A 24,878-nucleotide genomic window follows, 5' to 3' on the forward strand; every position below is an offset into this window, starting at 1 on the left:
TGTTTGTGTAGGCAGTCCTGCATTGTGCTTGCTCTTCATCTTTTCATGCTGTGTTTCCTCACGGTATGACCAGCCCTTGTGTTCTCTTTCATACTATCTTGTGAATGACTGCAAATAATGCTGAACTGAGGGAATGCTCTGGATGCGTGCACCTTGTGTGCCTTTGATGTAAGGGGCTTATCCTTCTCTTACATTCCAACCAGAGCCATAGGACTGGAAAGCATCTAAAATACTCTGCTGGGTTGGGAAGACTTTAAACACAAGGTTAGATTTCCCTGAGTAGTTAAGAGTATTCCTGGATCTGAGCCCAAAGCTGTCTTCTGTACATTTGGATCAAGCCCTGCATTCAGAGATGAGTCTTTCTTTATATAATGTGCACTGACTGCCAGCATCTCTTGACACCTCTTCCCTTCGATCTTTTGCTGCCATTGTAATGCCTTTTACTGCAGGGCTGGTCACGAAACTTGGGCTGATCAGCTTAATTTGCTCCTCTAGGCTGTGCAGTTCGCAGATGGGTTTGTTTATACCAAGGTTGTCCTCTGTGGTTTTTATCTACATTATGCTGTAGATCTGAAAAAGAGCACATTCTACGCTGGAATGTTTTTAATATAACTTGAAACAGAACACTGGCCTGTATTTGGAAAACGTGGAGGGTGAACTCTAAGAACCTCAGTATCTTAAAGATTTGGCTCAGTGTGCTTTGGCCCACGAAATCCTGGCTGAGTTCCTAAAGGAGGAGCAGCTGCTGGTGGAAGGCGCACAGCACCAATTGTGCATGGCTGCTCCCACCATGAGATGGTTTGTGTGGCACTGATGGCGAAGCAAAGCACAAAGTTCTTTTTTCTTCAGTGAGCTTTTGTGAGCCTGGAGCTCATGCTCGGAAGGATACTGTAACAAAGATTCCTGTATTTGCCATGTAGGCAATTTATTAATTATTCTTGGAGTTGTTTGACGAAGTAGAACTGACTGCTTATTTGTTTCTCCCTCCACAGCAATTTACCTAGCAAAGAAGAACATTAAGAGGAAAGGGATTTTAGAAGAATATGAAAAGGTGAGGAGATTCTGTACTTATTCCACTGCAAGCCCTTCATTTGCTAGAGCTTTAGCCCTCTGCTGCTGTGAATGAAGCATAGCAAAAAATCACCTCTTTTCAATGAGGTGTTACTCCAGTGGTGTCAAAAGCCAAAACTGTCAAAGTGAAAAATTGGCTGGTGCAGAAAAATACTCTGAAGTCAATGATAATTTTAGCAGGAGTAATTGCTCTCCTTGCTGTGGTATTTTTAAACTGTTGCAATTCATATAATTACATTCAGAACAATCCAGATTTCTTGGCTCAGTTAGCAGCCTGGCCTAGCTGAGCTATGGAGAGTCAAGAAACCCCTAGCATGGGAGTGCCTTGTCCAGAATATTCACACTAACTGCTTTTTTATTTTTATTCCAGGAACATTACAACATGCTCAATAAAAAAATAAACTACAAGTGGGATTTTGTTATTATGCAGGCCAAAGAGCAGTATAAGTGAGTTGACTCGTGTTCTGTTATTTGCATCAGAGGGGAGGGTATGAGAAAGCAGAGCTTCGCTGTCCTGCTACATGGTTAAATTACAGTTTAAAGCGTAAGCTGCAGTTTTAAAATAACTTGCAAGTACCCCTCGCAATTGTGAAACAAACCTGCCTTTCATATCAGGTTGCAGGTTTTTCCATTTAATGTGGAAACTTTGTTCAAGTTGCATTTCGCAAGGGAAGGATTGCAGCCGTTTTCGGATGAGTGGACGCCTGCTTGCAAAGTCTCACTCTCTCCTCCTGCATCTGCCTTTCTCTCCCCGCCTGTCCTCTGACCACCGAAGATGTGAAATCAGTGGTTTGTCAGAGTGAGAGCATGGGTGGGGGTGGGTGACTCAAGGCCATGCCTCTTTGTGAGTGACTTTTGCACATGGTAAGTGAGCTAGAGGAGGCTTAGGTTTTGCACCTGATGAGATTTCTTTGAAGAAGCCGAGGTCTGATGCTGCAGCATGCAAGCCCTCATGAGCTACAGCTTCTTTTAGCTCAGGCATCAGAGATGTCCTTGTGTAGCGATGGGTCAGCCCGCTGGACGTAGGAGCTGTTATTGGTCTGGTTTGATTATTGTTTGCACATCTCACAGCAGAACTTCAGGCCTGAATCAAGAAGTAAGTGTTGCTGGCAGAGACTTCTGGAGAAAACTGAAGTGCATTCTTAGGTACCCAGCCAAAATGGCTTGATGTGGGGAGCTGAATCCTTTAAATTCCCATGAAAATTAGTGAATTGGGATGGGATTACTCCTTTGAAGATAAGATCTTTCCTAGTTCTCTGGATTCCTTCTACTTTTTTTCACCTGCCACCTCAACAAGCACAATCTCTACTGTTCAACAGCCATTTCTGTCCCCACTGGGATGGTAGCCAAGTCTTCAGAATACAGCTCATCAAATAACTGTCTCATTAAGCACAAGACTGTTGTTCTTGTAAATTGAGGTCAGACTCTGGCTAAGAGATACCAAATGCAGTTTTAGAGGTGGATACTGAGGCAGTATCTGAAGTAGCAGATTGAACGCTTCTGGGGCTGTCTGGGGATGCTCCAGCTGGTGGTGCAGGGCAGCCTGCACTCCCCCTGCTAAGCCACAGCAGGGTGGCCATGTGCAGACAGCCTGTTGGGAATGCTCCCGTGGCCATGCTCAGCGCTGAAGTGTGCCCAGGACTTGTCTTGGGGAAAAAAATTACATGGTTCAGGCCCAAACTGTGCTAGTCCCTCTTCTATTTAATTGTGGAGATGATTGAAATGTAGTGCCTGGGAACACTGGTGCTGTTTCCACATCGTTTCTGTGAGAAGTGCCCCACTGAGGGATGGGTCAGACTGTGTATGGGTAGTACCTCTGTGTAGGGGCCCTGGTATACTGCCTGGTAACGTTTGAGATGGATAAACATCAGGCAGCAAGGCTGACTGCAAGTAGTGGGTTGCTGGCATGAGACTCTATGAAAGGGCTGTCTGTCTGCTCTAAAGAGGATGTGTCTGCTTCCAGCTGAGCTCAGGAAGAAGATGATTTCTCAAGAGCTAAGAGCAGGGAGGAGTAGCAGTCACGTGTGACCATGTGAACTGTGTGATCTGCAGTCCAGAATAATCTGGGATAAGATGTGGTCAGGAGCCTGTATCAGAGCATCATGCAGGCAGACTGGAACCCGCTGGGGAGGGGAGGTTGGGGGTGTGCCCCCTTTGTCATCCTACTGGTTTTTGAAGAGAAGAAATCATGATTTCTTCCGATAGAGTGAAATCCTGTTCTTGACTTTTCAGGGCAGGAAAGGAGCGGAAGAAGGCGGACAGGTACGCTCTGGATTGCCAGGAGAGAGCATACTGGCTTGTGAACCGAACTCCTGTAAGTTGAGGATGACAGTGTGCGGCTTTTGTGTCTCAGCAGGGCCCTCCTTAGAGCCCCTGGGACAAGGTTCTGCCCTCCTGGGGATCAGCCGTGGGCATGGGCCCAGGTGTGCATCCCATTGCTTTGCCACAGGGAGACACGTGAGAAAGGCAAACGGGTCGAGGAATCAACTGACTCAGTGACAGTCCTGGAAAAGAGGCTTGAAGGGATGTTGTATGTACAGACAGAGGGAACATCCCACAGCTTTCCCAGCCACAACCAGACTGGGGTGCAAAACAAAGCCCTGACTCCACACCACCTTCACTGTGATGGTTTTCAAAGCTGCAGGGGAGGGAGGTTCAGCTGCAGCATCCGTGTGGAGAGGGGAGTGTTCCCAGGGAGGGTGTCAGGCTCTGCAATGCCAGGCCAAGCTGTGCTGCTCGCAGCCTGACTGGGCTGTGCTGAGATGTGCTCCCTGCCCTCCAGTCAAAAACATTAATCTCATGCACTGGGCAAGGTCACAGTGGAGAGTGACGAGTGACAGCCCTCAGGCTTTGGGAATCTCCTCATGCATTAGTGTGTCCAACAGACTTGAAAACAAACAAGTGGCAAAGCTTTTGATGTTTCCTGTTCATAACAGCCCGGCATGCTGGACGTCCTGGAATATGGAATAGACCGTGTAACGGATCCCAATGAAGATAAGGTAAACCAGGTGAGGAAGCACTTTTTCTGCTGAATCTGTTTGGGAGGATCCAGGCAGTGTTGCTGGCGTCGTGGTTTTTTTGGAGAATGCAGGCAGAGCAAGCCAGCTCAGCCATGACAACCAAACAGCCCAGAAGCTGAAGCTGTCTCATTGTCCACAGGGTGTGGAGCCCTCAGAATAGGCTTTGGCAGCTTCTTTTGGCTTTCAAGTACTTTATCAACTTTCTTGCCACATCAGTTAGTGTGAGTGTGTAGCTACGGGAGATGCTTTCCCTGCTGGTGAAGCTGAATGAAGGAATCCTCTACCTGTGAATGCCTGTAGCTGCCTTGTTATTAGTGCTGAATGAGCTCAGTGTGGAGTTGAGGGGTAAGAAGAATCAGAGGAAAGATCCAGTTTTAAAATATATAATAACAGAATACCCCCCAAAAGGTAACGTGTGGCAAAAGGTGAAGTTGGTGTGGTGGACAGAGGCACAAAATGTTCCCTAAGAATGCATGCTGTGCTAGACCATAAAGAAACAGAACTGATGAACTGAGACTGGCGGGTCTGTAGCTGGTTTAGAGTCCACAATACAATGAAAGCAGTGCACGAGGAGCTGAAGGCAGCCTTCTCTACCATCAGTCCTTAAAGGGATCCTATATTTGTGCACTCAGTGGTGTTCATTTGAAAGTGAAGTCAAAGTGTGTCTCAGCAATTAAATGCAAATGTTACTGCGATCACACTCACTGTTTTCCCACAACTTCTCATTTTTATAACAGCCTTTAAACATCTCAACAGCCAGAGGCAGGATAATTGCTTTGGCCAACTGTGTTCTGTTACCATAGAGACTGAAAATGAGCAAAATGTAGGTTTGGGGTGGTTTTTTTGTTTTTTTTTTTCATGCCATAACTAGCAGCTGCCGAGAGCAGGAGAGGAGGAAAGAGAGAAAGGAGGAAAGAGGAGTAAGCCAACATCTCGCCCACAGTTTTACAGCTGACACGGAAGGAGAGTTTCAGTTTGCAAACAGTCTGAAAGCCCATAGCCATCTGCCAGCGGTTTGGTAACACACAGAAGTGAGCTGAGGGGTCTCAGTTCAGCTCCCACCCAGGGCACAGGGGAAATGGACAGTTCCCCCTCCTCGACAGGGACTGAGGGTTCCTAGGGGCCAAAGGACACCGCCTTTGGGGTGACTCACTGCCTTCCTGCTTTAAACCGACCTCTGAGCTGTATGTCCTCTCTGGAGGCTGAGCTGCAGGGGGAAAGTTCTACTTGCTTCACTTCTTGGTTTTGAAAGAGCAATTGGCAGTGCGCAAGGCAGCCTAAAGCTGACATCCATCCATCATTGGGCTTGCAGCTTTTTTTTGTTTCTGCAAGCAGAAAAGCACCTGTGGCTCAACAGCCTTTGTTGAGCAGGAAGGATGGCCCAGGTTCTGCCTGTGAGTGTGGAGCTGGGCTGTGTTTTGTTGGACATGCCCTACCCCTGCTAAAAGCAGGTTATATTTATTGTTTTTTCCTGTGAGCTCAGCCTCTGCCTCTGACAAATGTGAAAGAATGGAAGCAGAAAGTAAGTGCGTGAATCCAGCACCCATTTATTTGATTTGTGACTCTGTTCCCACTCAGTCTAGCTTGGCAACACTGGCCAATTAGTTTACTTTTATCTTGACAGCTGAGTAAGAAAATATTCCCAGTGATAATTCATTTCTGACATCAGAATGACTTCTTTGAAGCTGATATTGGCACACACATCTCCTTTCAATTGCCTCAGACCCTTTGGTGGGCGGCTCCCTCTCTAATTGATAGATAAACAGGTGCTCAGCCAAACGTTGCACAATTTTGAAGGGGACTTTTATCGCTGACCCGTGGGCATGCTGTTATAATGAGTTAGGAGCTGTAGGTGGACAGACAGAGTAAGGCAGCAGTAGCTGTCCATTGATCAGCTAATTAAGGGCTGCTTTAGCCTTTTGTTACCCAGGTCTCAGGCTCATGATCAAGCGTCACTGCTTAGTGAGTTACCAAGCAACTGCAGAGCCCGCTGTCTCCTCTGTACTTACTGCTTCTGCATTCTTCTGTAAGCAGAAAGCCATTCTAAATGGTACTTAGGTTGGCCGGGATCACTGTGCTAGATCTGGGGACTCCTGAATGAAATACTCCTGCGTGTTGCATGCAACAACTCCTTGCAGTCTTCTTCCTGCAACAATTCATGGCAGGACGTTTTTAAGTCTCTGTCAGTTTGGCTGCCTGATAAACACATAACTTCCGCTGCAACCCTCGCTCTTTTTGAAACAACAGGATCAGAAGAAAATAAACAAGATAGAGGAAACCCAGCTATTCAAAGGAAACCAGACATCTGGACAGTTAAAAATCTGATTTCCAGCTGTTGGAGTGGAAACACCAACGCAGCAGAGGTGCATGTTCAGATGGTCTTATGTTAGATGAAGGCAGAATTGGCCTCTGGATTGCACTCTCACAGTGTATATCTGTGTGGTGGATGGAGGGCACTACCAGCACTCAGGAGAGGCAAACTGCAAGGCACTTTTGCAGTGACCAGGTCTAAAATGACCTCTGGATAACCATGTTCTGCTTGTTCTTTGCTCCAGGCTCTGTCTGGGCATACACACAAAAGCTGTTGTCCAGCTGTTCCTGGCCTCTGTAAATGCTGGACAGTGGCCAGACAGGCAAAAACACAATCACCATAGTCTCCACAGTGTGGTCAGAAAGGCCCACACTTGGAGCAGAGGAGGTCTAGCCAGTTGAAAATGAGCAGGAGAAATCCCAGCTCTTGTAGGAGCTCTTGGCTTCAGCCATGTGGGTCAGCTCCGGGCGCAGAGCCTGGGCTGGATCCCAGCTCTGCCTCAACGGCTGCTTTGCAGCAGGGGGTGATGAGGCTGTGCAGGGTGTTCAGGTCCTGCTGTGCCTCTCAGGGAGGAGCATGTGTGGCACTCAACCTGAGACAGACTGAGGTTTATCACTAATTGCCATTTTGATTTGAAGCCTGAAGGGCTGGGGAGCTTATCCACAGTAATTGCAGTAAGTCACTCGTTAAGAGCATTGCAAAATTAATCTCATTATAAGAAATGACTCCTTTGTTCCAAATGTTATTTCCAGTCAAATGATGGAGGGGATGGGTGCTGTGGGATGCTTTGGCATTGCTGTCAGTAGCTGGAGGTCAAGATGGGGAAACTGGTGAAGACAACTGGCAGCATTCAAAAGGACACAGAATATTCGGGGTATCTTGTAACAGCAGTAAAGCTAGAAACACTGGTGATGGGAGAAGGGATGGGATATGTGGGAGAAAGGGAAATGAAATGATGCTCAGCTATGGGGTGAAACCGCTGCGATCCTTCCCAGTTACAGAGCTGAAAAGGGCTGAGCACAGCCAGCACCTGCAGCCCTCAGTGGGGTGGGCTGATGGATGCTGTGCTCAGTGCTGGGCTTGTTTGGTTCCTCTCCAGTTCAGTGTTGGCCACTACTGAGTGATGCTCAGCCCTTCTTTTCCCGTAGCGTCCTGCTCTGTGCAATCCCTTCCCCACCTTGAGGTACCCTGCCAAAGCCCCCCGAGCTTCCCAGGACCTGTGCAGAGGGCTGACCTACCTGCTCAGGCTGTGACAGGAGGGATCCTCGGTGTGGGATGCACTTTCAAAATACTTTCTGTTTGCAGATGTGGCATAGGCTTTGGTTTTTTTACTTACGTACTGCTTTTCTGCAGTAATGACAATTTAATTATTATTATTTTTTTTTGCTCTGTGTAACATTTAACTTACTGGGTTCTTCTTCTCTTTCCCATCAGCTGGTTGTCTTGTGTGTGTGTGGTGTGCTGCATGCCTCACTAAGACCCCCGTAGAAGACTAATACAACTAAACTACCACCTGAGCTGCCTTCAAGCTGCTGTGCCGGCATCCGCCTTCTCTTCACGCCACTGCACCGCACCTGGGCAAGGAATCCACTTGACAAAACAGAGGAAGACATGAGAGGCCTTTTAAAATCATCTAGTGATTTTAACGTGTTGATTTCCCTAAAGTAAAAGCCCTAGCCACCCTTCAGTTTCATCAAATGGAACAGATCAGCTGGCACATTGTAGATCTAGTAGGGCCTGATTTGTATCTCAGGTTCCCCAAGGAGGTAGTGAACTCCTATTGTGCAGGAATTAGGTGGCCTGAAAAAGAAACAAAGTTCTCTGAAGAGGGCATTTCTGGGTCAGTAAATGCAGCTCGTTTCGCTGTGCAAGCAGGTGACTTATTTTGCCTTCCATTTCTACTGCGTATCTGAAACAGTAATGACTGTGTAAAAAAGAGGGGAAGCAATGATGCCTGCGTGAAAGCTTGCCTGGCATCAGGAGTATGGCCAAGAGCCAGGAAGGGTGAAAAGCTGATATTCGGTGTTTGTATCTTCAAATCGTTCATAAGATGTCCCAGGAACCTTTGCATCAGCAAGGGAAGCTGCACAACCCTGTGGCCAATGATCCTATTGTCCAGCAGCTTTGTGCTCCTGTTGGCGTGTCAGCCCTTAACCCCTCACGTGCGGTTCCTCGTGTGCAGCCAGCAGGGCACCTCTGCTGGTGCAGCTAGTGTTTGCTTTCCTGTGTGTCCCAGCTGGGATTATGCAGTCATTCAGAGTTGGTCATGGTATTTCCAGTAACAAAAGCTTCCTCCCATTGCAATGCCACCACAGTGAGGATTCCTGTTAGTACTACACCTGCCAGGCTAGGTTTGTGTTATGATCAGAGGGGATGGCTTTGTGGTGGTGCTGTACAGATTGGCTGATCTGCTGCATATCTGGCTCCTGGTACTGAGATGGTGAGTGTGCCCTCTCAAAAACAACCACATCGCAGCAAAATGTGCTCGTTTTTCTTCCAGTTATAGAATAGTTTCTCTCTCCTAGAAGGACTGCTGATCATGCTTAAAATGCAAAAGCAGATCTGTATCAGTGTCTCCACTGCAGTCCCCTCTGAAAGCAGCCCCAGGAGAGCATCCTGCCTTCCCCAAGATAGGGGCAGTGCAGTACAGGTTCTCTGGTGAAGAGAAGCAGGCTGCCCGTGTCGTTGGACTGCAGATGTGCTATTCCTCGTGGCTGACAGACACTGTGCTTCCACAAGGCGCTCTGCAGGCCACAGTCTGCCACAGGGTTAATTAGATAGGATAATTCTGGGCTGCACATTATCTGTGTGGCTCTCGTTAGCTAGAACAGGAAACGCAGAACTGAAAGCCTGCAAGAGCTTTTGAAGGCTTGCTGGGAGCATCTCCGACTTAGCCTGTCTTTCCCTCTCCTTCTTCAAGTTTACTTCACACAAAGTAACTGTGCTTCAAAGGAAGCTGTGTGAATAAACACCCTGCAGTTAATTTCTTGCCTTCAGTTGCTTGCTCATTTGTGGATGACGTGTAACATAGTCTGAGTTACTCAAATCACAACGTAAGCACCCTTTGCACAGCAGATGCTGCTTCTGAGGCTTTTAATTGTGGTGTTTCTATCTTGCAATGTGTTGGTTCCTGTCTCCTTTACCTAATATTGAATGATCTAATCTGTGTCTTGTAAACGAATCTATTTTAGCTCCATTAGAATACCCCTTTAATTGAAGGCATACAGGCAGGCTGTGATGGAAGAAGCAGTGCTAACAGTAAATACAGCTAATGGAACGATTTACGGTGTGTGGATGCTCTTAGCTTTGATGATACCCTGATTAGCTGAGCTGCTGTGTTTGATTTTACTTGTAATGAGAATTAATTGGAGAGCACTGCACGACAGCAGCCGTGCAATGGTGTTTTCGTGTCTCAAGATGAGTGAAAGCACCCACCCCAATTTCATTTTTTTTTCTTTATTTTACAGAAAAAAACAATGGATGTTTATAGGAGAGAGGTAACTGATCATTCCTTCATTACTACTCATCCAACCTGTATGCATTGCTTATATCACTGTTCCTCAAGGGTCGAGAGCCCCTGTTTGCAGGGGATAATCTGTTTTAAGAATGCTTTGGTTTGGCTGGCAGAGTCTCTGCCCCACAGAGCTTTAGGTCAGTGTGTTTCCAGCATGCACTGCAGCAGGCAGGCAGCAGCTCTCACAGTGACATGAAGAAACACTGAGGGCTCAGCAAGGGCAGGTACCGGGGCTAAAATCCAACAGATCAAAATTAGTGGTGGGGAAATCATAGGAGAAGCATCCAGTGGCGCCGCCGGTGTAGAGACAGCCAAGGATCAATGATAATTACATGCTAAATCATCCAGAGCATTTCTAAGTGCCTAGAATGGTAGCTCCTATGCAATTTTTATGTAGCATGGAGACTGTTTTTTAATTAATTTCACATTGAAAAATGCTCTTCTGGTATTTTCAGTGAGCTCAGTGAGAATAGCCATTTTTCTCTGACAGTTTAGGGATTTTGACGTTCCTTGAACATCCAATAAAGTGCTGGGAGGAGGTGCTCCTTGTTGTAGATAGCCTTGCTGCCTTCGGGAGGGCATGTCTGCTTTTTGGATGGAGTTGGCCTTGTCTGCATATCTCATTTCTCCTAACCATGGGCACGTCTGATCCCTTTCAGATCATGTACTATCAGCAGGCCATCATGAAGTCCAGAGTGAAATCTTCTGTCTCCCTTGGAGGGTGAGTCCCGATTTCCTTCTGTCCGCAGATTAATTAATCTTCGTTGCTCATCTCTTAGTGAGATGATGGAGCTGTCTGTTCTGGCAGCTGGTGACTCAGTCAGGGGAATGGCAGCCACACGGCCTGTTGTTTGTGTGCTGGTGGCCGGGCTGTGTGCTCCTGTGCCAGAAGGCACAAGGCAGAGGTGGGAGCAGATTCCTAGTCTTCAGGGAAACTAAGCAGCTAAGGCGGGCTTTGCTGTGAACGTCTGTAGAGCAGTGTCAGCCTCTCAGTCAAGATCCCCTTTGAAACAAGAGATGTTCAGGCTGACTGAGGCTGTGGCTGATGGGACTGGCACAGCTCTGCAGTTTGGAAGGGTTTCTCACCTGGAGTCATGTGCTGGGCAGCTCCTTGGAAGTGCAGACCACGCCACCAGCCCGTGTAACATACATGTCATTGCCATCCAGCAGTTCCTCTCAAATCCACGATAAATGTGGAGCTCAGGCCTGTTCCCTCCTAGAAAGATAGTCATGGATGAATGAAATGGGAGGGAAAGTCTAGGAAGTTGTACCAACTTCTGAGAGCCACAGCTTGCAGGGCACAAGCAATTCTGCTCCTTTGTCTGTCATTTACAGCCAGGTCACATAAAACTCTCCTTGCCTTGGTTATCTGAGCTGTGAGATGGAGCTGTCTATCTTTCAGGAATTCTGGGTACTTAAAAGGTTCCTTTGCCGAACAGTTACACGTTAGTCCTAGTCTTATAAAGGATTGTGCCCAATACTTGGAGCAAAAAACACTCGGGAAAGTTGGATCTCCATCTTCAGCTGTGGGATTGGCTCCAAATCAAATTATTGTTGACGAGGATAAGATCAGTAACTAGATAGTGTGCATGCATCAGAGCACCACATTGATTTAGGAGGAGCTGCAAAGCATTAATCATTAGAAGAACAGAATGATGTTACCTGAGTTGACAGGTTTAGATTTGCAGCTTAATTAGAATGTATGGACTGAAGAGAATTATGCAGGTGCTGAATGCCTTGGCATTTCCAGTGAAAAGATAGGATCAAGCACTTGTGTGCCAAACCTGTGCTATACTTTGTGCAGAAGCATTGTATAATCCCAGGATCTAGGCCAGGGTGCCTGTTAGCAACAGCCCCTTGGACAGTGCACTCCCTGGTTTGAGCACATAAAAGCAGTTTAGCCCGGAGGGAATTTTAAACAGAGAAACCAGATGATTTTTTTCAAGAATGAAAAGGGAGGAGAGAATTAAAATTCCAGGACATTAGTGAAATTGGCTGTAATTACAAGTCTCACCAACTTAGAAGATAGAAGTGTTGTCTGGTTCCTGGTAGGATAGGGAGATTTTTGTGTTGTGCTGAGCCCTCACCTTCATGTGTATGGAAATGGGCTTTATAGTACGTGAATGGAGAGAGAAGGAGAAGTCAGGATGTGCCTTGAACACTGCCTCACCTCTTCCAGAACTTGCTGGGATCTTGTACACCTTGTGGGGAGGCTGCAGAGGATCCAGTCTGAGCGAATGCAGTGCTTGCTTTCCTTTTCTCTGCAATGTGTGGCACAAAACTGCATGGGGGGCAGGCATTTCTTTATCTGACCTATTGGCTGGAGGAGACAGCAGTCTTTTGGGGGCTTAATCCCACTTCCTTGAAGAGAAGAGGCAAAAGGAGGTGACGAAGGAGTCTTGTATTTCCCAGAACTTGACCTGACAAAATCACTGCTCTGGAAGACACTTGGGAGATTTCTGTTTGGGAAGTACAAAAAGTTACTGCACTAATGAATCAGTTTTTGCAGTTAGGCAAGGGCCACATTCCAGATCTCCATGGTAAGGCAGCAACTCTGAACATACCCACAGTCTGTGCAGCCATTCATTTGGTTGTAATGGGGCTGGCTGCAATTCTGTTGCAAATTAAGATTTTGATTTTGTTGGATTTACTTGCAGGCTTGTGAAGTACTCTGAGCAGTTTCTCTCCAATGATCCTATCCTGTCTGGATGCCTCCCTAGCAACCCTTGGATCACAGATGACCCTGAGTTCTGGGATCTCAATGCAAAGCTGTATGTAGTTTTTTTGCCAGCTTGCGGTTTACACTGACCTTTGTGCTGATAGAAATCAGAAAGGGGAACCACTGATCTCATCATGATACCCAGTCCGTGATCATGAGCAGGGAAACAATTCCCCTTCTGACATAGCTGAAGTAAGTGTCTGTGGGGAATACTTCATGCTGAACTCGTAACGTGATCTGCTTCTACTTGAAGTGGAACTTATCCTTAACACCGTGAACATTCCTAAAATGTTGGGAGTATGCACTTAGAAGCTGCTCAATGGGCCTAACCCTTCCTTGGATGAGTTCAGTCCAGTTTTACTAGCACAAGAGTGGAATATGACCAATTATGCTCAGGTAGAGCACTTGATTTACTGTTAACCTTGCCAGTTTAGCCCCTGCCAATGGTGTAGCAATTCAGAGTTCAACTACGTGGCTTCTTAGTAGGGCGTTTGAACTGGGGACGCGTACATCCCTTCTCTGGGGTCTCCTTTGGTTTCTATTCAGATAGTATTTGCTAATTATATATTGGCAACTCTGGGGTTGAAGCATACAGCATATTACTGGTTCTCATTTGAGACCAGCAATCCTGTTATAGTGATAATATCCCATTAAGACAGCCCCAGAGGATACCTTCACAGAATGGAAGCTTTGAGCAACAACGATATCCTCCACCAGGATGGGACTGAGTCAAACCTCCAGCAAAGCTGGGCCGGTGTTGTGAGAGCAGAATAAGCCCAAGATAAATCCTCATCCCATTGTGTACCAAGTTGTTTAATTACTGCTTCCTTAGCTGGCTGCCTTGAGGAGCTCATTACAGCATTCTGGGAAACAGAAAGCGCTAAGTCTCCTGACATTCCAACATTTTGGTTTTAATTAATCTGCCATTTAGACAGGCCGCATGAAACTGGCAGTACTGTTTGTATTCAACCTTTGCAGAGTGGAAATCCCCACCAGAATGCGTGTGGAGCGATGGGCTTTTAATTTCAGCGAGCTGATACGAGACCCAAAAGGTCGGCAGAACTTCCAGCTCTTCCTGAAGAAGGAGTTCAGCGGTGCGTGCCTTGTCTCTCTTTCCCAATGCCTGGGCCACGCAGCAGGATGCTGCTCAGCTGAGCCAGGGCACCAGGAGAAATCCGTGCCTTTGCCATAGATGCTGGGAGCTGAAACAGCGTTAGATCGCAAAGTAGAGCGACTGTGCAGCCAGTGCATGCAATACCACCTAGTGGCACAGGGCGCACAGTACAGCTGCACAGGGCACTCGTAAGGGGACTGTTGCAGACAAGCTGGAACTGGTTGGATTTGCATGCTCGGACAGGTTTGTCACTGAGCAGAGGGCAGTGGGAAGTTGTCCCCTCCTTCAGTCTCAGGAGATTTTTAGGGCGACTGTAAGAATTAGAGAGACTCGGGATTGGGGCTGTCTTGTACTGAATCAAACAACCTCAGTTTGGGAGTTAATAAATGGGGTTTCCTTGGTCTCACTCTGTACTCACTGAGACCTTGTTGTGCAGGAGAGAACCTGAGTTTCTGGGAAGCCTGCGAGGATCTCAAATATGGAGACCAGTCCAAGGTCAAAGAAAAAGCAGAAGAAATTTACAAGTGAGTGTGATGATTTTACATTCTTATACTCTTTCTACATGAGTCCCGTATGCTCCTTCCACGTGTTGTCATTCCCCAGGTGATTTATTCCTGAGGCTTTGCTATGACCCCATGTAGGTAGGGAGCTTGTGAAGATGAAAGCTTAAATACTGTTACATAGCTGCTTTTCTCCAGTGTAATGTTTAAGAGAAATCTTAGCTTGTAGTTTAAATACCAGAATAGCAAATGTCTTGGGCTTGTTACAAAGCAAGTGGAGAGACCCTTTTTGCTTCCAGAGGGCTAAAATTTGGGGGTTATATTGTGTGTTTCATTGCGAGAGGAAGTGACTGCATGTCACAGCTCACTTTGCTGGAGAGGAGATTAATTGCCCAAGATCAATTACAGCAGATTGTAGTGGGAAGTTGAAGGGACTTTTCCTTTCATCCACAGACAGAGGAATCTCCGGGAATTCACTTGTTAATGACACTGCTGATCCACCTCTCCTTGTAGGCTCTTCCTGGCCCCGGGAGCCAGGCGTTGGATTAACATCGATGGCACAACAATGGGCATCACGGTCAAAGGCCTCAAGCACCCTCACCGCTATGTTTTAGATGCTGCTCAGACCCACATTTACATGCTGATGAAAAAGGTTTGTTATTTGTTGCCAAGCCTTAGGGGGATTCCTGCTCTCGGGGCCTTTCCGTGCCTTTAACTGTTACCAGCTGTCACTTTCGTGGCCTCTGTTTGAAAATCCCTCAGATTTGCTGACTTAAGCAAGCACTGGGTCAGGCCTTTGTATTTTGCTGCTGCTTTTTCCCCCATGGTGGCCGTGGTTAGGTGTCTGCTAGAAGTCCTGCTTTCTAAATATCTGCCAAGTCACCAGCTCCTTCAAGGTTTGAGCAAACCTTTTAGCTCCCTGACTGAAAAATGGAGATGCTGCTGCCTTTTTACTTGCAGAGCTGACATGAGACTGAGTGTTCATTCAGCACCTGAAAGTGTTCTATAGATTCCTGGCATCAGTATTTCATATAGTAGCAGCTGTATTTTCTCTTTAGGGTCATCCTTTATTCACTCAGTCCCACTGTGGGTGCCACGTTGGGTATCCCTGTGGTGAAATGCTTGTATCCAGCTGTTCTAGCAGTGGATGGAAAAGGTAGTAGCAATTGTGATATAACTGCATGAGTCTTGTACTGAGAGCATAACCAGACACAATTCCTCTCTCGGAAGTAAGTTTTAATGATTTTTTTTTACACATTTTTCTGTGGTTATGTTGATGAACACCCCTTTTTTAGGTCTTTTGATGGCCAGCATACATTGTGTCACAGCTTTCATTCAAGCATGAAGACCGCAGGTAACCTGTCATTCCTCCTTTTGGGTGATACAAAATGCACTCAGCAGGAAGGAGCAATGTTGGTCAGATCAGCAGCTAATGCAAACTGACAGTGGAAAAAAAAAAGTTGATTTTAAGCCAGTTGCTGAAAGTTTTTGGCTTCTGAAACATAAATTCTTCACCCTGCAATGACCGTGGGACACCTGGATCGTACCTGGGAAGCTTCACTAGGAGATGAAAAATCTTGGGAATTTTTCAAGATGAAAGGGTATTGGTTTAAGTACCTACATTTGCCTGAAAATGCAAAGTCACTGGGGCTGCTGGGCGAGATTATCCAGTTCCCAGCCTCCTTGGCTCCTGAGCAGATATATTTGGTGGTGATTTTAATAAGTGTATTTGCAGCCCATAACTACCAATTTCCCTTTTTTCTCCTAGTAGGACTCCTACGGCCGCTATTTAAAGTCTCCAGTGTACAAGGAAATGCTGGCCAAGGCTGTTGTGCCACAAGAAACTGTCAAAAAAAGGCAAGTGAAACTAAATGCAATTGTGGGTTTTGCTTTTCTTGGAACAAGGGTTGAAAAAGCCCGAGTTACAGCAAAATTACTATGATTTAGATGTTTGCTTAATTAAATACATTTTTTCACTAAGAAGATGCCTTTCTTTGAGATTCATTATGCTGTTTATTTGTGAGCCCTTTGGAAATGGCTCATGTGCAATCAGTATCTGCTTGATGATAACTCAGCTGCCTTGCCTGTTGGGTCTTTTCAGAAATGCTGTGATTGTTGCATTAATCATGGCATCTTTTTTGGAAGGAGAGAGCGCTGTGTACTGGGCATGAGAAAACTCCCAGCCATGAAACACTGGCTGCCAGAGGGGATGCAGAGCTGCTGCAGGATCCTCCATGGTTTCTGCTCAGCTCTGCCTGGACAAAGCTGTTTATGCCCTACAAAATGAAGGTGAAAGGCACCTTACCCATGAATGATACAGAAGGGACAGGCTTGAAATGGCTTTTTCCAGACAAAGGTGAGAGTTGCATAGCAAACGCAGGCAGTTTGAACTGCAGTAGCTTCTTAGAACACAATGTGCAGTGTCAGAGCCAGACTGGGTGATGTGCTCTTCTCTCTGTTCCTCTTCCAGTCATCAGCCTAGCAAGTGAAAAGAGGAATCATGGACTTTCACACTGTTGTTTCTTCTAAAGCCCAAGTCTGTGGCGGGGGGAACACCCTCCTGTTTGAGGCTGGGTTAGTTTTTCCCTGAGCCACACAAGGTCACTGGCAGATGCTGGTTTACCCCGGTGATTACCATCATGTCTTTCAGTGCCTATTCTGGCTACACAACACTGAGACAGCATCCTGTATAAACTAGAGAGCTAGTTCCCCATCCAGAAGTGATTTAACATTTGTTTTCATTGCTGCTGGTCATGATTCTGCTGAAGCTGGTAGCAGGTGTTTTTTGGGGAACCACCTATACTGGACTTGATCTGATGGCCACTGTTTGTGCTCACACTGAGTGTTAGTTATTCTCATAGAATCACAGAATTGTAGGGTTGGGAAGGACCTCTAGAGATCACCATGTCCAACCTCCCTGCTTAAGCAGTATGGGGCTTCCTGTGCTCCAGTTTCTGCCCGTTGCCCCTTTTTCTGTCGCTACATGCCACCAAAAAGAGTCTGCCCTCATCAGCTTGACTCCCACGCTTTAGATATTTATGAACAGCTATGGGATCACCTCTCAGCATTTCCTTCTCCAGACTGCAGAGTCACAGGTCTCTCATCTTTTCCTTGTGTGGGAGATGCTCCAGGCCCTTTCAAATGCTTAAAACAAAAAGAGTAATGTTCTAGATATCGTCCGGCTTTAGTGTCTCTCATTAAGATCAGGAACAATGCTGCCTTTACTCTTTTAGTAGTTCTGCAGCTGCTATATGACAGTCACCAAGCCCTGATTTAAACCACTTAGTCTGCGTTTGCACTTCCCTGTTGTTATGAATGTGACAGCATCATGTATGTCTCTTTATCTGAGCTTGCCCTCCTCATTAAATGAGCTTATGGAGTGCTTGCTGGCTTCTCTCTGGGAGAGATTTTAAGAGACAAAAGTGTTTAAGAGGAAAGTCAGCCAAAATGCTAAGATACACCTCTGTATTTAATGAACAAGGTGCCTTTCTTCTGCCTCGTCAGGTAGCAGCAGGTGCTCTGACAAGTGCCTCTCTCCCCATGCCTCAGGGATTGAGCCCAACAGTGGATTTTCTGATTGATGACTCTGCTCTACCTGAGGTCATCCAGCTATGCAGGGTTTCTACCTCTCAGTAACATTCTGTTTCCTTCTCTTTCTGCCCAGTTCCAATTTCCCGTTTGGACGCCGTCATCTCCGCTCCAGCCCCAGCCCCATCATCCTGAGGCAGCGGGAGGAGGAAGCCAAAGCCAAAGAAGCCGCTGCCACCGTGGACATCACGCAGGTCATGAGCAAGCTGGATCGAAGGAGCCAGCTCAAGCAGGAACCTCCCAAGTAGGCTCTGAGCCCTGCAGGGCACAGCGCAGGGAAAAGACAAGCTGAGGGCGGTGTTGAGCTTCGTCTCCCCTTCCTGAAGGTGTCAGTGCTGCTTTAGGTTTCCCAGGCCAGCTCTCTGCCAGCAGCCTGCTTCCTGCATGTTGCCATGGCTTCTGCAGCAGCAGATGTCACTTCCCAGGCACCTCGGGCATGGGAGTGCTGCTGAAGCCAGGCTGCTGGCTGTGCCAGATTCACAGCATGGGGCCAGAATCCCTCTGTGTGCACCGTGATGGGGGATGCCTTCTGGCTGCCCCAAGCCCCAGGAGACTGGGCAGCCTGTGTGCCTCTCTCTGTCTTCTGCTCCTCCAGGAGCTGGGATGGCATGAGGTAGAGTGAAGCTGTGCTGTCCCAGACCTTTGGGTTCATACTGACCTTCCTTGGAGCAGCAGTGGAGGACTCTCAGGGAGCAGAGCAAGGCACCCCACCTCAGAGTGTGTCCGTGCTGTGTCCATCCTCTCAGCAGGATGTGCACCCTCCTGTGGGGTGCCTCCACTGAGAGGAGCGGTCACATAAATTCTCCATCTGCTCTAAGGCACTTCAGGTATCCTGCACCTCCAAATCAGTGCAAAGGAGCTGCAGGCAGAAGAGCTGGGTAGACTTCTTGTGAGAATAGTACAAGGAGCATTTCTGAAGATTTGGGTGTCCCTTTGAATTTTAATGACAATCCCAAGTCCCGCTGGCACGCTGGAGATCAGTGGAAAGCTCTGCTCTCTCTCCATTCCCCTGCACACAATGAGCTAGGTGTGCAGGCTTAGAGCTGTCTCTCACAGGAGCTTGCAGGAGTGCTTGAGAGATGCTGCCATATCTTTGTGCTTCTTTTATCAAGTCCTTTCTGCCTCTTGTCTTGTCTTTTTCCTGCTATTCTGTTTTCTGTAAAATAAAAAATAAAAAAAGTAACAGGAGGTAGTTCCAGTCACTGGTTTGTAGCCCAGAGGCAAAGAAAAGTCAGGGCAGAGGTGTTAAGAGCTGATTTCAAGTTTAAGTAGTGTTTTTTTTCATTTGTGCTGTCTCTTTTGCTCCTTAGAATAAGGAAATCTAAACAACTATGTTAGCACTAAAGAGCTTGGGGAGATTCCAGGCTTTGCTGGGAAGCCCCAGCCTGTCTGGACCAGGCTGATGATTATCAGAACTGGGAAGATTCCTGCAAAGCTCGGTAAAGGCAATGGGGTGGGGGTGGTGAGGCAGAAAATCTTGTTTGTTAGAACTTAGGGGAAGCAGACAGGAAACTTCTTAAATCCTCTTTGCATTGTTCATCCATTTTTACTACTGGAATGAATTTGCAGGAAAACGGAGATAGAGAAACCTGTGTGTGAGTGGGAACTCTCAGGTCCATATAGACCAGCCTCTCACTGAGAAGGAGACAGCCAGGCCTTAGGCCCAAGCAGCTTTGAACAGGATTCTTGCTCTCCCTGTGCATATTATCGGGGCAGAATTAGGGCTACATGATCTGATCTGGTGTCACTGCAGAACCAGCCTCCGTTTTGCAGCTGAGCTCTGGAGATTTCCATGACCTCTGTTAACCTAATGGTGACATAACCTTTTTAGAGGAATTGAAAGCAAGTTGCGTGAGTCTTTTGCTCTGATGTCAAGGCCTGCTCGCTAAGTCTCTGCTCCTGTTCCCAAAGGAATCAATGGTAAATTTTGCAATACCATAAGGGGGAGCAGACTCAAATGAAAATGCTTAAAACCACAAGGCTTATTTACACAAGGTAGCAAGCACCATCCGCTTACCTTGACAAGAGAGCACTGAAGGGTACTCAGGAGCTTGGCGGGGTTGGTTTAAAGCTGTTTGGATGTGATGAGCTCTATGCTCTTTTCAGTGTTTGTGTAACATGGAGCACTGAACGTGTTGGGATTGCCAGTAGTAGTAACATGTGGAAGATCAAGTCAGGATATAAATAATAAATAACAAATCTGTGTGTTCCAGTCAGTCCCTCTGATTCTACTTCTGTTTTGTCTGTAGCTTTGCTTTTTATGTTATCTCTATCCATTCCTTTCTCTGATTATTTTTTTATTTTATCATCTCAGCTTTACATTGCTGTCCCACTGACAAGGGTTAATGCTGCCTGTTCTGGAGCCCCAGTACTTGTGAAACACCAGTCCCACACTCACAGGCAGAAGCTGGCTCTGTTCTGCTTATAGGCTGAATAAGCTGGTGTGATGCAGTGTGCCACTCCTTGGTCCCTTGCTGCTCGGTCCCTAAAGAGGAAGGTTGTGTGGTACAGAGTGTGACCGTGGTACAACTTGAACTTCACTTTATGTCAGCCAAGAAATTGTTTGTTTCCGTTGGAAATCGGAGCACTATGTTGTTTGTTTCTTGGCCATTGCTTTCATGCATTCATCTGTCTAATGAAAATAAATGTAGAAAATGAAAAAAAAAAAAGAGAACTGTTCATCCTTCTCTGTCGTGTCTCAGCGTGTTCATCCTTCACTGCCATCTCTTCACCATGCATTTTCTGTATGTACTTCTGCTCTCAGTGCTTCCATTTGAACCCTTGAGCTGGTTCATCCTGCTGGCAGCGAGGCCCTGGGAGCTGGGTGGGGGACCCTGGCTCGCAGCCTGTGCTCTGTGGATGAATCTCTCCTCCTGCTCAGCCCGAGGGCTTTGGTAACTGAGCCTGAGCCATCGCAGCACCAGCTGGAGACATGGGCTTCAGTCTGGGATGTAACACCACTCTGTGCTGTCAGTCACAGGGGCTTGAGCTCATTGTCCTATTTCTTGGGCACCACAGCAGCTAGCACCTTTGTACCTCAGGTTTAACATGGTCGTGCCATTCGTAGCCACATTCTCAGGATAGCAGGCTCTGTGTGTTGACAAACTGATGTCTCCTACAGCAGCGTGTCAGGCTGCAGCCTGGTCCAGCGGCCCCACTGAGGCCAGCAGTAACGAGCCTGGTGCATTCCACGTGCAAACAACTCCTCTGCGTGCAAGCAACAACTCCGCTCTCCTGCAGGAGCTTGGGGACCGGCAGGCAGTGACAAGGCCCCATCCCCATGGCTGGGGACACAACCAGCCCTGACCAAACCTCTCCTTTTCCTCCCCACAGCCACGCCTCGTCTCCCCGACCCCTCACCCAGCCATCTACACCGGCACCAGCAGCCTGCCCCATGGCCCCACAGCCCTGCCCCACAGCACCGCCTGCCCCTCGCCCATCAGCACGGCCCTGGAGAGCGGCGAGGTGCAGCAGGAGCCCAGCACTGCCGGGCACAGCCGCTTCCCCTCAGCCACCGGGAAGGCGGGAGCCATGGCGCCGGGCAGGCCTCACGTGGCTGCGCTCTCCTTCGGCCGCTTCCTGAAGAGGGGCTGCCTCAACTCGCCCGTCTTGGCCGCGCTGTCGCCGAGGTGCCCGGCCGTGCCCCATGTGAAGGTGCAGCCGCTGGGCGGGCGGGAGCAGCAGCTGCGGCGGAACACGACGGCGGTGAGCAGGTAGGCGCCATGACGGGAGCCCGCCTGCGATGGCGGCCGCCAGCCGCTCTTCCGAAGCCAGCCCCTCACGTCGCTCCCTGTGCTTGCTTTCCGTGTGGAGCGTTTCCTCTGGTGAGCGGGAGGTGCTGGCGGCTCTGCTGCACTCGTGCCTCCTGGTGATGGTGCAAAGCTCCCAGGTTTTCCTTCAGATCTCCAAATTTTGAAGGTCGTTTGTGTGTGTGTGTGTCTGTGTTTGTTCTCGAGCTCCAGTTGAGGTGTGGTTTAATGATCCAAAAGGCAGAGGAGACCCAGAAGTAACGAGGCAGCAGAAGTCTTGAGAGAGAACCTGAAAACGTTTGTTGTTTTGGAACAGGATGCTGTGAGAATGGGGATTTTGGGGCAGCCTGTTGCTGCTGAGGCCAATTCCTGGCCTTGTCCCTTAATAAATTAATGTGCTCTCAGCCTCTATATTAATATATGCATATTTTATAACTGCCCATGCTGCAGACTGAGTGGATGAGTGCATACTATAAATTCAGAATCTGAGGGCCTGGCTGTGCTGGGGCTGTGCTGCACAGCAGTTCTGCTTCCAAGGGATCAGAGTGCACCATTTCTGCAATTTTCTTCATTTTCCATCTATGTGGGCTTGTGCCCAGGGGTTCTGCTTTGGGATTTGGGGGTTGAACTGTAGGAAACTCAAAGCCAGGCTCCACGCTGCGTGCACGCTGCCTCAGAGAGCACATCAGAAAATGCCCTGTGCGTGACGAGTCTTTATTTCACAACACAGCTTCTTCCAAGTAAAAATGGACGTTCCTCTGGAGAGCCCAATCTGCCCCATAGACTCTGAGGAAGAGGGCAGGCACCACCGGGCCCGTGAGGACTCTGTGAAGGAGGTGATCTGCCCGTGGGAGAGCCCTGCACAACAGGGCAGAGCTGGGTGACCTGTGGTCCCTGAAGCAGACGAGATATCCCCTGTTAACGAATGCTGCTCACCGAGATGACGAGCTCTGCCGCGTTTGGTTCTGTGCATGAGCCACGCTGCTGATGAAGTGCATTAGAGCTGTCCTTCAGCATCAAGGAAGCTCAAACAACCACAGCTGTGAATAATGGGCCCTGATATACCCATGTGCTTGCAATTCAAGAATTTGAAGCATTTCTGGACTTTTTTCTTCCTGTCTTTGGTATATTCAGATCCCTTCATTACAAACTTCCTCTTGATAAATGAAGCTCGTTTCTTGCCTTATAGCAGATGGAGAATTTATGTCCATATATCCTGGGAAATGGTCTTATCTGAATTACTTTCTTGGCCATGAGGTGTCAGCACGCTGTACACAGCACAGCTGGAGCAGAGCTTGCAGACATTTCTCAGAGTGGGACTAAGACTTCAAGCACCAAGTTCGTTAAGAGACAGCTAATAGCTGGGGACAAAAAGAAAGCAACCTTAAACCCTTCCTGTGAAGCCATGGAATGGCATCATTCCTTAATCAAAACCAAAAAGGATCCCAAAGTGCAAGCAGTGCAGGAGAGCAGCACCCCCGAGCACTTCTCTGTGAACACCACTTTCCCTTTTGCAGCTTCTTGGTGCCAGGGTGGGTCCTGAAATCACAAATTGGACCGCACCCCTGCAGCATGTGGGGAGGGCAGAAACAAGTCTGCGTTGGCATTTTGAGCCTCTCCAAGCTTAGACTGAGGCATTGCCACCATTTAAAACTGTGTTATTGGGAGTGTTAGAACACTGCTTTCCTCACCATGTGCCAGTGTTTCAAGATGGTTTTTTTTTTGTTCAAGTGTGGAGGGGTTTCCCAGATGCGCGTGGTGTGGGCCGTTATTCTGTGAATTGCCACGTGGCCTTTGACTTTCAGTGTTGCTGTTTTGTACTTCTAAGTGTAAATGGAGCATTGCCTGTGGGGCTGACATGGTCCATCGTGCAGATTTTTGCTGTCGGATGTGGTCTCTCCTCCATCATGCTCAGTGGTCCCCACCCCCATGACAGGAGGTAAAGCTGCTGATCAGTGCATTGTACAGGGCTGACTTTGCAGAGCTTGGAATCGTGGAATCATAGAATAGAATCATAGAATCATTAAGGTTGGAAAAGATCTCCAGGATCCCCAAGCCCAACTTCAACCCAACCCACCGTGCCCACTGACCACGTCCCTCAGTGCCACATCCCCACGGCTCTGGAACACCTCCCTGGGCAGCCTGTTGCTGTTTGTGTGCAGAGAGCACAGCCTGTTTCAGTAGTGTCAAGGCCGCAGTGGGCAGGCTGTGTGGGCCTGCTCCTAAATTTGGATGCTCCAAAATCTGTAGCATGGTTCTCGCCTTCAGAGTTCTCCTAATTTCAGGGCACCTGGGGAAAAACAACAGACTGTGACATCTCCATGGCCAAAGACTCTTTCCCAGAGGAGCAAAACCCTGCACTACCCCAAAGCAGAGGTTCAGCAGGAGGATGCAGCCTGCATTGTCCCCATTTGTGCTGTGCAGCCACTAGAGGTGGCCACCTGTTCCCAATGAGAGACAAATGTGGTGTCTTCTGTGATGATAGGAAGACATTGTGGTGGAGGAAAGTTATCACTTTTAATATCATGCACACATGAACATTATAACAATGATTACAATATTAATACTTCTCCCATTGATCTGGGGTTCCGGGATAAATGCCTTCTAGTTCAGGAGTCAGCAGATGCAGTGGATCTGCAGTGTGTGTTGGGACTGGGACCTGTGCCATGCTCTGTGGGGATAGTAAACGCCATTACCTGGAACCCTATCGCCTCTGGTTTCCTTCTCATCCACGTGCACGGAGGGGCCTGGTCCATGCTGACCCTGCGGCTTCCTGCTGTGCCAGGGCTCGGGCACCCTCTCACCACCATGCAGTTACACCCAGACAAACAGATGCAGACACATCCCATAGGACAGCACTGGAGTTTCCCATCTTTTCTTTTCTTTCAATCCCTCTCCGTTAATGGACTCGTATATATTTTTCCCCTGTGTGGTCGATCTCAAACCTGCACTGCTTTCCTTCCTTATGCTCAGCCCTCGTGGTCTGCAGACCCTGGGCACCCACTGGCTGAGGGTTGGAAACCAGAGCTCCCGAGGCCCCATGTCCCTACTGCCACTCGGTGCTCGCATGGTGACATCTGATGCTTTTGGCCCTGTTGGAGGCCGGGCATGCTGGAGTCAGAGTGCTTTCAGCTCCGGCAGTTCAGATCCCCTCGCTGTGCAGCAGCCCATTTAAAGCTGCCTGGAGTCACCTGGAAGAATTAGCTCACTGCAGCAACTTAGACATCCAGACTATTCTGATAATGTGAGGGATGTGTAAGGTTAATGACTGGAAAAAGTGATGGCTCCCTGT

General features: G+C 48.0%; 1 protein-coding gene across 2 annotated transcripts in view; it reads left to right on the top strand.

Moving 5' to 3' along the window:
* Window positions 1-23,646, top strand: part of RGS9 (regulator of G protein signaling 9) — a 38,765-nt gene extending 15,119 nt beyond the window's left edge. Inside the window, exons 8-21 of one of the 2 annotated variants that reach the window (XM_021414609.1) lie at window positions 993-1,051; window positions 1,442-1,518; window positions 3,304-3,385; window positions 4,008-4,079; window positions 9,870-9,899; window positions 10,576-10,637; window positions 12,574-12,687; window positions 13,614-13,729; window positions 14,186-14,273; window positions 14,763-14,901; window positions 16,021-16,106; window positions 17,914-18,031; window positions 21,171-21,550; window positions 22,317-23,646. In XM_021414609.1, coding sequence (XP_021270284.1) covers window positions 993-1,051; window positions 1,442-1,518; window positions 3,304-3,385; window positions 4,008-4,079; window positions 9,870-9,899; window positions 10,576-10,637; window positions 12,574-12,687; window positions 13,614-13,729; window positions 14,186-14,273; window positions 14,763-14,901; window positions 16,021-16,106; window positions 17,914-18,031; window positions 21,171-21,550; window positions 22,317-22,470 — 1,577 coding nt within the window. In that variant the 3' untranslated portion in view covers window positions 22,471-23,646. Of the gene's footprint in view, window positions 1-992; window positions 1,052-1,441; window positions 1,519-3,303; window positions 3,386-4,007; window positions 4,080-9,869; window positions 9,900-10,575; window positions 10,638-12,573; window positions 12,688-13,613; window positions 13,730-14,185; window positions 14,274-14,762; window positions 14,902-16,020; window positions 16,107-17,913; window positions 20,509-21,170; window positions 21,551-22,316 lie in introns of those variants that run through there. The other variant, XM_021414608.1, reaches the window with a different exon arrangement.

This window comes from Numida meleagris, chromosome 17 (genome assembly GCF_002078875.1).
Source record: "Numida meleagris isolate 19003 breed g44 Domestic line chromosome 17, NumMel1.0, whole genome shotgun sequence".
Lineage (NCBI taxonomy): Eukaryota > Metazoa > Chordata > Aves > Galliformes > Numididae > Numida > Numida meleagris.